The sequence below is a fragment of the Strongylocentrotus purpuratus genome, unplaced genomic scaffold (genome assembly GCF_000002235.5).
Source record: "Strongylocentrotus purpuratus isolate Spur 01 unplaced genomic scaffold, Spur_5.0 spur5_scaffold_12, whole genome shotgun sequence".
NCBI lineage: Eukaryota > Metazoa > Echinodermata > Echinoidea > Camarodonta > Strongylocentrotidae > Strongylocentrotus > Strongylocentrotus purpuratus.
Window position 1 is genome coordinate 9080253 of NW_022145597.1, and position 12917 is coordinate 9093169.

The window sequence follows — 12917 nt, forward strand, 5'->3', positions numbered from 1 at the left end:
TTTTTTGGGGGGGGGGGGGGGGGCAATCAACACACTCGTTCATCTTGATCAGAATACATTATGATTTATTTTTGTTGGGTTTAATACACCTCCTTTTAATTTTTGTGGCGACTGTATGAAATGTGAAATAAAGATGACTATGTACGATTAATGGTTGTTTAATTGCGAGCTTAATTGTCCCCAACAACAAAAAATAAAAGACGAATGATGTGAATGACCACATGTATGCGGTTATAGTCGGCAAATTGATTACTGTTTGGGTCGCTTGTGTATGTTTGTAATTTGAATGATTATCAACATATTTGTATAATTCCCACATCGCGATATGATTCTAGCGTCGTATAATGGACAAAGGAATTATCTTTCTCTCCCGTCATTAATATTCACGCTACGCGTTGCACATCGCCACAGCCTGAGCTTGGAAGAATTTATATTTTGTCAGTCAAATCCTTTTTTTTTCTCCTCCCATGACTTGGTTCTAATAAATTAAAGGTTTGCCTATTAGGGATAAGAAGGATAACATCAAACAAACGATTTACTCAAGATGACGCTCTTTTCATTTCACCTCGCTGTTTGATAAAGTAGAGTTTTACGGAGCGAATACAAAAGAAAAGTTCGCTCTAAGGCCAAATAAAAAAATGATTTATTAGTGTCCTGTTTTTTCGAAAACTAGGAAGGAGGAGGCCCTCTCTTTTCTTTTTTTTTCTTTCAAACTGGCCGCTCGGTACATTTTCCCTGACAGTCGGGCTATTTTTCAAGATGGCCGCCGAAATCTTTTTAATTTTTAAAAAAATCAGTAATAGATCCATTTTAGTATTGTTTTTCATGTGTTTTTTTTTTATTTTTTTAAATTAAATTAAAAAAAAAATTAAAACAAATTTCCCCAAAAATAAAAAATAGGAGGCGGCCCCCAAAAAGGAAGCAGGCGGGGACGCTAAATATGTATATTTTGTTAAGTGGCCTCAGGGAAAAAAAACATAAAATGCCATGGCAGGATTTCACGCCCGAGATTTGCCTTCGAAAATTGCCCGTCCAAAAGGCGTTTTAAATCATAATAATTCCATAGCTCTTTTTAAAAGTGCAATAAATAGAAAAAAGAGTCCGGGAACTATATCGAGATTATAAAACACGTGTGTCATGAAGATGTAAACAAAAAAGCGTAGCCTGATGGTGATAAAGTTGAGCAGCAATTGGAAATGCAATATTTTGTCAACCCTCCTGTTTGATGTTCTCGATTAGTTACACCCAGCCTTACCTTATTCTACATATATTCTTTTGTCATGTGTAAATTTGCAATATTTGTTTGTTATATATTTGTAAAAATGCAAAAGAAAAAGAAAATCAAACAGAAATAAATAAATCAAAAATCAATCAAATCAAAATCAAAACATTAATCAGTTCATGATGATAATTAATCATTCGACACAAATGCAAACATTGATTTCTGCTCTAACATTCGAATCATTTATTCGTAGATTTGTATAATTAAGTGGCGAAAGTGAAATTTTGAAATCTTAATGCACAGATACAAAAAACATACCAAACATGTTTTGATTCTTATTCTAACAAAAAAAAACCGGCAAATTTTAAAAGATCTTTTTAAAAGGAGGGAGGCGCTATAGCCCAGTGGTAGAGCAGAGCAGCTCGTAACCGGGAGCTTCCTGGTTAGAAACCAAGTCGATATGCTATTGTAAGGCATAACTCAACATTACATTTCGTTCGGAGAGGATCTTAAACCCGCCGGTCCCCTGTTTGCCTAATTCAGAGCATACACATGCTTCATATAGCAGTCAGGAAAAAAAAGCGAACGGTACAGGAAGCTACCTTTTATGGATAGGCCTAAATTGAAGGTTTGGCTTAACTAGGGAGAAGAAGGATAACATCAAACAATAGATCTACTCATGATGACGCTCTTTTCATTTCACCTCGCTGTAAGATAAAGTAGAGTTCTATGGAGCGAATACAAAAGAAAAGTTCGCTCTAAAGGTAAAAACATAGAATGCCGTGGCAGGATTTCACGCGGCCGAGCAAGACTATTGTTTGATCGCTATAATTGTCCGACTTGCTATAGATTCTTGTTTAGCTACACATTAAGGTTGCTCGCTAGTTATAAGGACCGCTATTCATTGGACAACTATTCATGAAGACCGCTATTCGTAATTTGAGAACATGGTCATTATGTATAAGGGTCATGAATTCGTAATACGACATCCCCCTCCCCAAAACTAAATAAATAAATAGAAAACATGAATAGATTAATAAACTTAACTAATGATACAATAACAAATAATGCCCGGTAATTGGGAATAGCCGCCTATGAGCGCAACAACTATTACCTGCTCAAAGAGCTGTCTTTTGTCATTGCGTTGCAAAAACAAAGTGCTTTTAAAAGTTACATGTACTATAATATCCGTATGTTATATAACACCCAATGTGAACATGACGTGTTCAGGCCTTATAACTATATACAGTGCACGTTAAAACAAAAGACTTTACTAGCGCTAGCTAACAAATATGCAACGTCAAAACGTCACGAACATTGAAGATAACAAATTGTTAAAGGTGAAATTCAAAGAAAATCACAAATATGTCAACTAATGTATCACTAGAAACTGGTAAGCTAACAGATGGCCATCGTACAAGTTTGAGGTCAGCTACATATCGGGTGATTTATAAAAATAAAAATACAACCACCTCCATAGCAGCTGGGATATACGAGAGATTCGCCAGAAAAATAACGATGTTTTAATGACGTCACAACAGGGACCAATACTGCCCAAGCAGACGACATCCCATAAAGAATGAACATAATTGCAAAGCTATTATTTGTCAAATTATAATGAGTTTAGTGTATATAAATGTACTGGCACGTCAAACCGATCAAAAGGGGACATGACCCGATTCTGATAACTAAAATCTTTTGCTTGTAAATACACAGGATAGGGGTTAATTAACAATCAAAGAAACCAGACTTTCAAATTGAAAAGCCCCCGGATTGATATTAAGGGCGGCATTTGTTCCCTCTTAAAACGCCGAACATACCGCGGTGTCTGCAGCTGAATATACAATGGCGTCTTATTTTGTTTACAAGCGACAGATTCCTTTATTTTTGTATCGCTGCATTTGTCATCAAAATAAAACCATGCGCGGGGTTTAGAGTGAGGCAATAGATTACACATTTAGCCTGACGGTAGTGAAGTAAGAGAAAGAACTCAAGAGAAGATGAAAACACAGGCACTGAAAATGTGTGAGATGTCATGGGACATCGTCTGCTTGTGCAAATCATGTCCCTGCTGTGATCTCACACATCTCAGCAGCCTTCGGAGAGCTATTCAGGTGCTATGCCGGGGCTGTATTTAAGCGTTTTGTAATTTATAATAATCATTACTTCGAATGTTTCCAAGCATTGAATTTTGATAACCTTGTCGAATCAAAGTTTCAACTTGGCAATAAAGAAAATAATGCTAGATTTAAAATCAATGAATATCTACTTTAAGACAAATGACACCACCAATAAAGTTTCTTCGCGAAGAAATATTCGATCGAATTTCATGTTTGGAACAGATAGGCGATTTCGAATTGTTCCATCTACCGAAACGTTTTGATGATGCAGGCTCCCGACAATACGACTATCATTTTTGTAATATCTTTAATTTGCAGATGTTTGTTTGTTTTGTATGACATATTTATAAACGCCCTATAATCTTATTTCAAGCAGAATCTTTCAATCTCTTTGATTATAAGTATCATTTTTTAAATCACGGGTATTTAAATACAATAGCTGATTTTGCGAAGATTTAGAGAACCTACGTTTCTATTCTTTAAATCGATCTTGCATGAGAAAGAACAGAGTGATGATATAGATATATGACCTATTTTGATCGGATGACAGAACAAAATAAATGTAATATGAACCAAATAATGTGTCAAAACATACAGAAGGAATACAATTATACATATCGTTTTTGTTTTGTTCGTGAAGAAATTAATATAATACAAGTATTGAACACATTAATGAACAGAAATGAACAATCATAACAACGTCAACGCCTACACAACTTCGATGTTTGGGAGGAATATAACAATCAGAACAACAATCTAAATCAATGTCTTGTACGTAAAATAATAATAAAACATATCAGTAGCCAACGTGAAAATTTTAGAGTCAAATCTTTCAAGACGAGAGCGGACACACACGCGAGGATTACATGAATAACTAATGCGTAGGAATGGGCGCGAAAGCTTTTCAAATTCACAAATTCACAATTCACAAAAAGCGCTTCGCCTTTAAGCGCACCCCCCCCCCCCCCCACCCCGAATGAGTGTTATGTAGGGTACGCATATGCATTTTCCCTCCTTTTGAAAACAGTCCCCTAAGTCCGGTGTGTAAAGTCAATATGGGCCGGATTTGTGTGTACTAGACGAGCCGGACTTTGGTGCGTGAAAAGTACCCCTTTACCAGACAGTAACAATGAGTCTCCAAACAATAGCCAGATTTGATATTCATATTGTGAGCATGTGCTTAGTTATATCGGGATTCCCTGGTTATATTGAAGACGTGGGCTAATATCTGTTTGCCCAGTATTTCTCGCTGATTGTTTGACCAACATTAAATTGCTATTGTCCAGCTGACTTTTCTAAAGGCTTTTCTACCCTCGGCGCTAAAGGGATTGCGGAAAATTTCAACACTATTTGTGTTTCTTGATGACCCAGTAGAAGAAGAATAAGGGCTCCCTGCCCCCCCCCCCCCGAAAAAAAATGTCCCAAAACAACGCAATCATTATTAATTCCGTTTACTACTTGATACCAACACGTGCATGATGGATCCCCTGGATGGATCCTTATTTAGACGGTGAGACAGTTCTGTTACGAGAAGCAATTCAACGAATTGCCATGGCTTGTATTTGTTCTAGAACGCACTACGCTCTTTCGATAACACGTGGCCCCTATTCAGCACAATATATACGTATTTTAGTTATTCTTAACAATGACCTAGATCTAAAACTGGCCGCGGATGTAACCCCCCCCCCCCCCCCCCCCTTCGTCGCAAAGAAATATTCGATAAAATTCTTTGATACGGGCACAGTGTATTTAATTTTGTTCGTAACATTAGTGTTTTGCAAAGAAAGAACATTCTGAAAATGAGCGTCTTCCTTCTAACGAAACATATTGATGATGTTCCCGAAATACGGATATCATTTGCATTAAAAAAACATCGTAATACAGATAAAACGCTTTTTAAATCCAATTCATGGAGAAACTACGACATTCTGGATTAAGTATCATTTTCAACATCACGGATTTAAAAATACGTTCTCTAATTTTAAGAAGATTCAAAGGATCTATGAAATAACAGACTGATGATATAATTATATGATTTATAATGATCATACGACAGAACTGTTTACAAGATGCAACAAAAATTGTTTTAAAAAAAACAAGAAAATCGAAACATGCGATAACATCGCTATAAGGAAATATAAATTTACAATAAAAGTGTCAAAACATGCACGAGGAAAACAATGTCAGAGAGAGTGGGGTAAGTATAAAATAAATTTGTTTTTTTCGTGAACAAATCAATTTGTATTAAAATTGATACAGTATATTGAACACAATCATGAACAGAACAGGAGGAGATGAAAAAAATGAACAATCATGCCAACGTTAACGCGTACAGAACTCCGATTTTGAGAGGAAAATAAACAATCAGAACAAACATTGTAACCAATGTCATGTATGTAAAATAATATTAAAACAAATCAGTAGCCAAAGTAATGGTTTTCAGAGTCAAATCTCGCAAGACGAGAGCGACACACAAGCGGGCACTACATGAATAACTAATGCGCCGGACCGGGCGCGAAAGGGCGCGAAAGCTATTCAAAGTTTAAGCTCCCATTCACAAATGTCAAGTGCTTCACCGGGGCGCGCCCCGGCGGGGTAATTTCGTAACAATGAGACTCCAAACAATAGCCAGATTTTAATGAGCTGGCAACCAACTGAAGTCCTCTCCTATCCGACGCAAAAAGGCGCTAATGGGCGCATAAAGGCGCCTCCTTTGTTCTCATATCCTGATCTGCGCCCCGACGCGTCGCGGCACAGTCGCAACTTTGGAAGGCTCCCCTTAAAAGATCCATAAATAGCCCTAAACAAAAATTACCATTATCTAATGCATTTATTACATAATCTGACATATTCAAGACACCATGAGCGGTCGAATGACCTTTCCTAAATCCAAATTTTTCATTAATTAATATCTCATATTTGGTAAGAAAACTATACAATCTATTATTCTCTCCAACAATTTGGAAAATATAGTTAAAATTGCAACCGGTCTATTATCAATTATCTATATTTTGTTTACAGTTTTTTTTATATAGCGGCACTACTTTTGCTATTTTAAAAGCATCTGGAAACACACCAGTGGTTAATGATTTGTTGAATATGTCACATAATGGTTCCACACAACAAAAGATTGCTTCTTTCACTACCCGAGGGGATATGTCATCACAACCACTTGCTTTAGATGGATTAAACGAAGCACAAATATTTGTTAATTCATAAACGGTAGTTGGCTTTAAAACATGAAGGCAATGTGTTGTGAACTGAGATATTTTTCATAATTCTTATGTAAACATGAAATGGAATTTGATACTTTCTTACCTATACTGGAAAAATATGAAATGAATTCCTCAACAATCTGTTCACGCGAAGAATACTTATTTTTACCAGAGAACATTTCACATGGTATAAAATTTTGCTTCTCATTACCAAGTATAATATTAATTTCATTCCAGGTCTTTTTTATATTTCCTTTAAATTTCTGAAAGATATCATGAAAATATCGTTTTTTAGTACTTCTAATAACAGATGTTAGTCTATTTTTAAACACAGTATATTTCATTAAGGAATTCTAATTTGGTTTGTGTTTGTAAAGACGATTCTTCTTTTTTACAGAATTAAATATACCGTTTGTAGTCCATGGTTTACGGAGTTTATACCTAGTTTTGTTTTCATTTACTAAAGGGAAACAATCATTATACAAAGTGGTAGATTTCTTTGCAAAGTAATCATAACTAGCATTTGCATCACAATTTTTTATAAATGCAGACCAATCGATCTGTAATCATTTTGTTTTGAATTTGTGCATTCTATCATCAGTTATCAATCTCCTTTTAACTTTAACATTGCTGTTTACTATGTGCTCTTGTTCTTTTGTCTCTATTTTAATCAAACAGTATATTGGGAAGTGATCCGATAAATCAGTATATAACAAAATAGATTCAATATTTTCATGAAAAGAATTCAGGAAGATATTGTCAATTAGAGTACAAGATCTTGAAGTAATTCGTGTGGGTTTGGAAATAATTGGATACATGTTCTATGTGAACATGGTTTCCAAAAACTCATTATGTGAATAAAAATTAAGCAAATTAATATTGTAATCACCCATCAGATATACTTTTTTTTTTTTCCTTTTTCAAATACATCCAAACTTGTCTTAAGTTTATCATTAAATAGAAAATAAAAAGCTAAGTATGCCTAAAGTAAGGACAACGCAAGGTTCATGTTCTGTGACATACAGATACGTATGCTTCTGGAATGATTTACCTTTATCTCTACGGGAAAACGCTTCAGTTTCTTGTTTTCGTTGTACTCCAGATTTATGGAATACACTCTTAGACTCAATCAAATAGAAAATTAAAAGCTAAGTATGCCTAATGTAAAGACATCGCAAGGTTCATTTTCTGTGTCATACAGAGGCGTATGCTTCTATTATATATCATATCTACATATTCTGAGATGTTCATGGTCGCAGCTACTATTGTACGGCTGTAGGCGCTATTTGAAATTTATCAAAATTTACCGGGAGCACCGATAAATTTTAATATTCAAATTTGTCTCGAAATCAGAAGTGTTTTAGAAGCTAAATTTTCTAGTGCTTATAACACATCCATAGGGGCATCCAAATATATCAAAATTGTAAAGAATCATTATCCACCCAATTTTCAAAACTTTGCATTACTTTTAAGTTTTACCTGTATTCAATAATTCATATATACGGTATATATACACAAATTGTTAAATGTTAAGATACTGCACATTAAAGGTACCAGACATGATTAGCATTTTATGCTATTTTCTGGTCCCTATCATTCATTCGAGATATTTGTTAAACATACATTTATTATTGTTATTATTGTTATATTACTGTATTTGAACGTTTGGATAATAAAACCTCAATTCATGTAAAACCCTAAATAAATTCAAATCAAATACGAACAAAATCCAAAATGATTGATTCTGCATAAATCAATAAGACACCATGCTCCAGATTTAGAGAATGCAATTTTAGACTCCATAAAATCATGTAAAACCTTAATTTTATTCAAATTGAATACGAAGCAAACATTTATGTCAAAGTACATTGTTTGATCTTTTCCCAGTGCTGAATTGATATTAAATATTATTTCCAGAATTCAATATTTTGTAACTCCAGTATACTTATATTAGTTTTTTGTCTCAGACATTATCTATATATCAGCATATTTTTTCCTTCATTTTCATTAACGTCACATACATCAACATCATCACCACCATCATCATAACCACCAGCATCATTTTTTTCTTTACATCATCCACCCTCTTTCCCCCATCTCGGGCTATCACGACGCTATCAAGCAAGCGCTTACTGTGATAGCCCTTCTTCTGTGGTAGTGTGTTATCAGTGGCATTCTATTTTAAAGTGACTCGGTAACATTGTTGAAGGTTGATGAAAAAATTGCTTAATTTTTGTATAAAATGTTACTTACTATATTCTTTCTACTATACTAACCCTCTGAGATGCTAAAAATCCTGAACAAATTCTCAAACCACAAAGATATCTATGGTTTTCTCTGAAGGCGTCGATGTGAGGCACCCTCTAACAGTGATTTACAGTAAATTCTCCCAACCATTTTTGAATTTTCCCAACCGTTTTTCCATGAGAAAAATACATAAAACAGGCTATAAAAATATGTCAACACTTAAATGTCTGGAATGGAATGTAGAGCCATTTTATTGCTTTGTGACGATTTACATTCACCTAAAATGTTATTAAATGGTCCTTGTCTTGATGCTGAACAGGATAATATAGTTGGGAGAATTAAGGAATCGATCAGATCAGTTTTTCCCAATTTGTACCATGAATAATGATCCGTTTTCACTCAATTTTTCAGATTATCTTTAATTGTACATCTAGCATTGAAGTCACTACCTGAGCACCACTATCTTTCATCTAAACAATGTTACAAAGTCCCTTTAATGTCCATATTTATTATAATCAACTGTGTACACGTTCAAAACAATGTTATGTTTTGGATCTATATCAGTGGAAATGTAGTTTGATTTGTACATTGCATCAAATAAATTCAACTCGATTCAATTCCATTCAATACCAATCGTATACTACTAATGATAATTATTGAAACAAAAAGCAACAAAAGCAACAACAAAAAACTAAAAAAACTAAAACAAAAATAATGAATATAATGAAAAAACAATAATAATAATAATTATAACAATATCAAGAATGATACTCATAACTACAACAACAAAAACAACAACATCATCTACTACTACCACTACTACCACTTTGGTTTTAGTTTCGGTTTGTTTGTTTGTTTTACCTGAGTGCTAAGAAAGCATGTGCAAGCTTGTAAGTAGCCATATTCGAGCATGATTTTAGATCACCCTTGTATTTTCTCTTTTCCCCTTTAGGTAACGCTGGAAGTTGGATGTTCGTGCAATACATGCAGATGACTATTGAAAACTGAGACGGTTTGTGATAGTCGAAGGTGTCTATATGTGAGGAATCCGGATTGTGCAAGAACCGGAAATAATAAAATATATTTGAAATATGAATCTGTTGCATCAAGTCAATACTATCCAAACGTTTTCTGAATGATTCCCACACCGTTAACCTCGAATCTACTATCTTGTAAGGAGGTCTGAAATGAGCCGGATTATAACGTGACCGGTAAGGTGCATGGTTAGCATGGTTCCTGCTTAGAGCAACTCCTTCTAATGCAAACGTTATACTAGGTGAAGTGATAAAGTAACCATGGAAACGTACATTAGACCGAAAAGATCCTTTGTAGCTGGTACCATATTTGGAAGTTTTGTATTTGGTATGTGTTATTACATTTCCAGCTATGCCTCACCTTTCATGGAGGGTTCAATAACCCATGCCACAGCGGAAATCATCGAGCAAGACACGCTGCACGGCAGCCATCTTGAAAGTGAGCGCGATGGTTCTAATTCTGCAGGCGTCGGGACGAACTTTCCTGATATAGACCTGACTACGATGCAATGTCCGACGAAGGACTCCGCGGTAGATCCTAGCATCCTTGCCCAGTTAGACTGTAAGAAGCGGCTTCCTCACGTCATCGGGATCGGGATGGCAAAGTGCGGGACCGGAGCCCTGTCGTTCTTTCTGACCAGCCACCCTTCTCTCGTCCATTCTGTTCCCCAAGAGATTTACTATTGGAACAGGAATAAAGAGAAGAGCCTCGAGTGGTACCGAGACCAGATGCCAATCTCCTCCAAACACCAGGTAACAGTGGAGAAAACGCCGTCGTACATCTTTGAAAAAGACACGCCGGCGAGGATCAAAGCGCTGATGCCCGAGACCAAATTCATCGTCATGATCCGGGATCCGATTGTCCGAGCTGTGTCCGATTACCTCCATCAACAGCGTGTCGCACATCCGAGGTTCTTTATACCGCGGATAGTTAAACCAGGCAATGAACCGAAGACTTACCTCAATACAACCTTTGAAGGATCCGTCATTAAACCGAATGGTGAAGTCAATACGGATAATGCCATCCTTTCGCACAGTGCATACGTGTTATATCTTAAGAAATGGATTGAGCTTTTTCCTCGGCATCAGTTCCTCGTCATAGACGGCGATGAATTTGTTAAGAATCCTTTACCAGTCTTACAACAGGTAGGCCATTCTTAAATTCCCCTTCTCTCCAGTCTAGTCTTTATGTATCTATATCTTGCCTCCTCCCTCCCCCTCTATTTCCGTTTCTTCAATTTTCTACAGTGCCCCTCGGCAGGGCCGTATAGCCAGAGTTTGGTTGTTTGTTTGTTTTTTTTTTTTTTTTTTTTTGGGGGGGGGGGGGCACATACATGTAATATTATTGATCGACGACCTGGGGAGGGGTCTAAGAAGGTTCAACCGATCTTGGAATTTTTTTTAGGGGGGCACGTGCCCCCCGTGCCCCCCCCCCCCCCGTGGCTACGTGCCTGCCCCTCGGGCCTCTCCCGCCGGTTTATTTGGAATCCAATTACCAAGCAGCTAAAAAAAAGGCAATCGTTACATGTCATATTCTAACACTGTATTATGAGACAAGCAATAGTTTATTCGCATTCCATATTAACTTATTTTACTAGGGGCGTCGATAGTGTGTGTGTGTGTGTGTGTGTGTGTGTGTGTGTGTGTCGGGGGGAGGGGGGTTCCAATCCACAAGTGCCCCTAGGAGGCCGCCCTCAACTTGAGCTTTACAAAACGTCCACCATCTTTGGGTGACAAAAAAAAAGAGATTACGGTGTATCCAAGAGCGGATCCAGAACAGGGGGAGGAGGAGGGGGGCGTGTATCTATCGATAGGACCTTTGTCCCTTTCAATCGACGCCCCTGCCCTTAACTATTTTACATTCTACAGGAAATAATCGCTATAATTACCATGATTTAGTAACAACTCCTCACTCTATTTTGATATTCTAAAGGTAATGATCATCAATGAACATTCTTCTCCCTTGTCTCTCCACCACACATCACCCCACTTTTTAATTCCAGGTCGAGTCTTTCTTAGGTATTTCCAACTACTTCAACAAAAAGATCATCTACTTTGACGAGGAGAAAGGCTTCTTCTGCAAGTCGAAACAGCGCGGTGTGGGTACCGTCTGTGCGGGAGCTACAAAAGGGAGACCTCACCCAAACGTTGACGATGACGTCATCAGAAAACTGAGAAGTTACTTCCGGCCCTACAATACTCAACTGGAAGATATGTTGGGCATGCACTTCCCATGGAGTTAGAGAGCAGTCCAACCTTGGTAATAAGTTGAGTTGTGTGCAAGTAGACACATTTTAGAAACGGATTGGTGAATGTGTAAAGGAAGATAAATAAGTACCAAAAAATGTTTTAAAAAACCAGCGCAGTAACAGTATTACTGGGGTTGCAGTTAAGATATGTTATCAACTCGTCATCATGAATATGATTTACGCTTTCACAAATAGTTTCGTATTGTTTATTCCATTTCGTTCAAGCTTTCAATAGTTTCATTAAAACCTATTTCTCTAACTGTTCTGCTTCAATTAATTTGCTATCAAGTGTGGATTTCCCTTTAAGTCTGTCAAACGTAGACCTTCGGATTTGAGCTTGGAATGATTTGAAGCTTATTTATTTCCATGTAATATACATCATTATGTTTATAACATTTTAGCATGTAAAATTGTACATAGAAAAATGGGACGTCATAAGCACAATTTCAATTGACGTCCTCATCATACATAAACAGTTTGTACAGTAGAAATTTATGCAATTTATTATTATCATTATTAGGTCTTAGGCGTCACCTGGAGGAGGGAGAGAGGGAGGAAAAGAGGGAGTGGGAGGGAGGAGGGGGGAGGGAGTGGAAGGGGGAGTGGGAGGGAGAAGGGGAGAGGGAGGGGAAGAGGGAGTGGGAGGGAGAAGGGGAGAGGGAGTGGAAGAGGGAGTGGGAGGGAGAAGGGGAGAGGGAGGAGAAGAGGGAGTGGGAGGGAGAAGGGGAGAGGGAGTGGAAGAGGGAGTGGGAGGGAGGGGAGAGGGAGGGGAAGAGGGAGTGGGAGGGAGAGGGAGAGAGGGAGGGGAAGAGGGAGTGGGAGGGAGAAGG

The 12917-nt window shown here is 37.1% G+C and overlaps 1 protein-coding gene across 1 annotated transcript; it reads left to right on the top strand.

Annotated features, from left to right (window-relative positions):
- Positions 1-9756: 9756 nt before the first annotated feature.
- On the top strand, positions 9757-12622 carry LOC115922615 (heparan sulfate glucosamine 3-O-sulfotransferase 5-like). Its single transcript, XM_030981780.1, has 2 exons — positions 9757-10984; positions 11842-12622. The coding sequence occupies exons 1-2, from the start codon at positions 10100-10102 to the stop codon at positions 12079-12081; spliced, it is 1125 nt and encodes a 374-aa protein (XP_030837640.1). The 5' UTR covers positions 9757-10099; the 3' UTR covers positions 12082-12622.
- Positions 12623-12917: the final 295 nt, after the last annotated feature.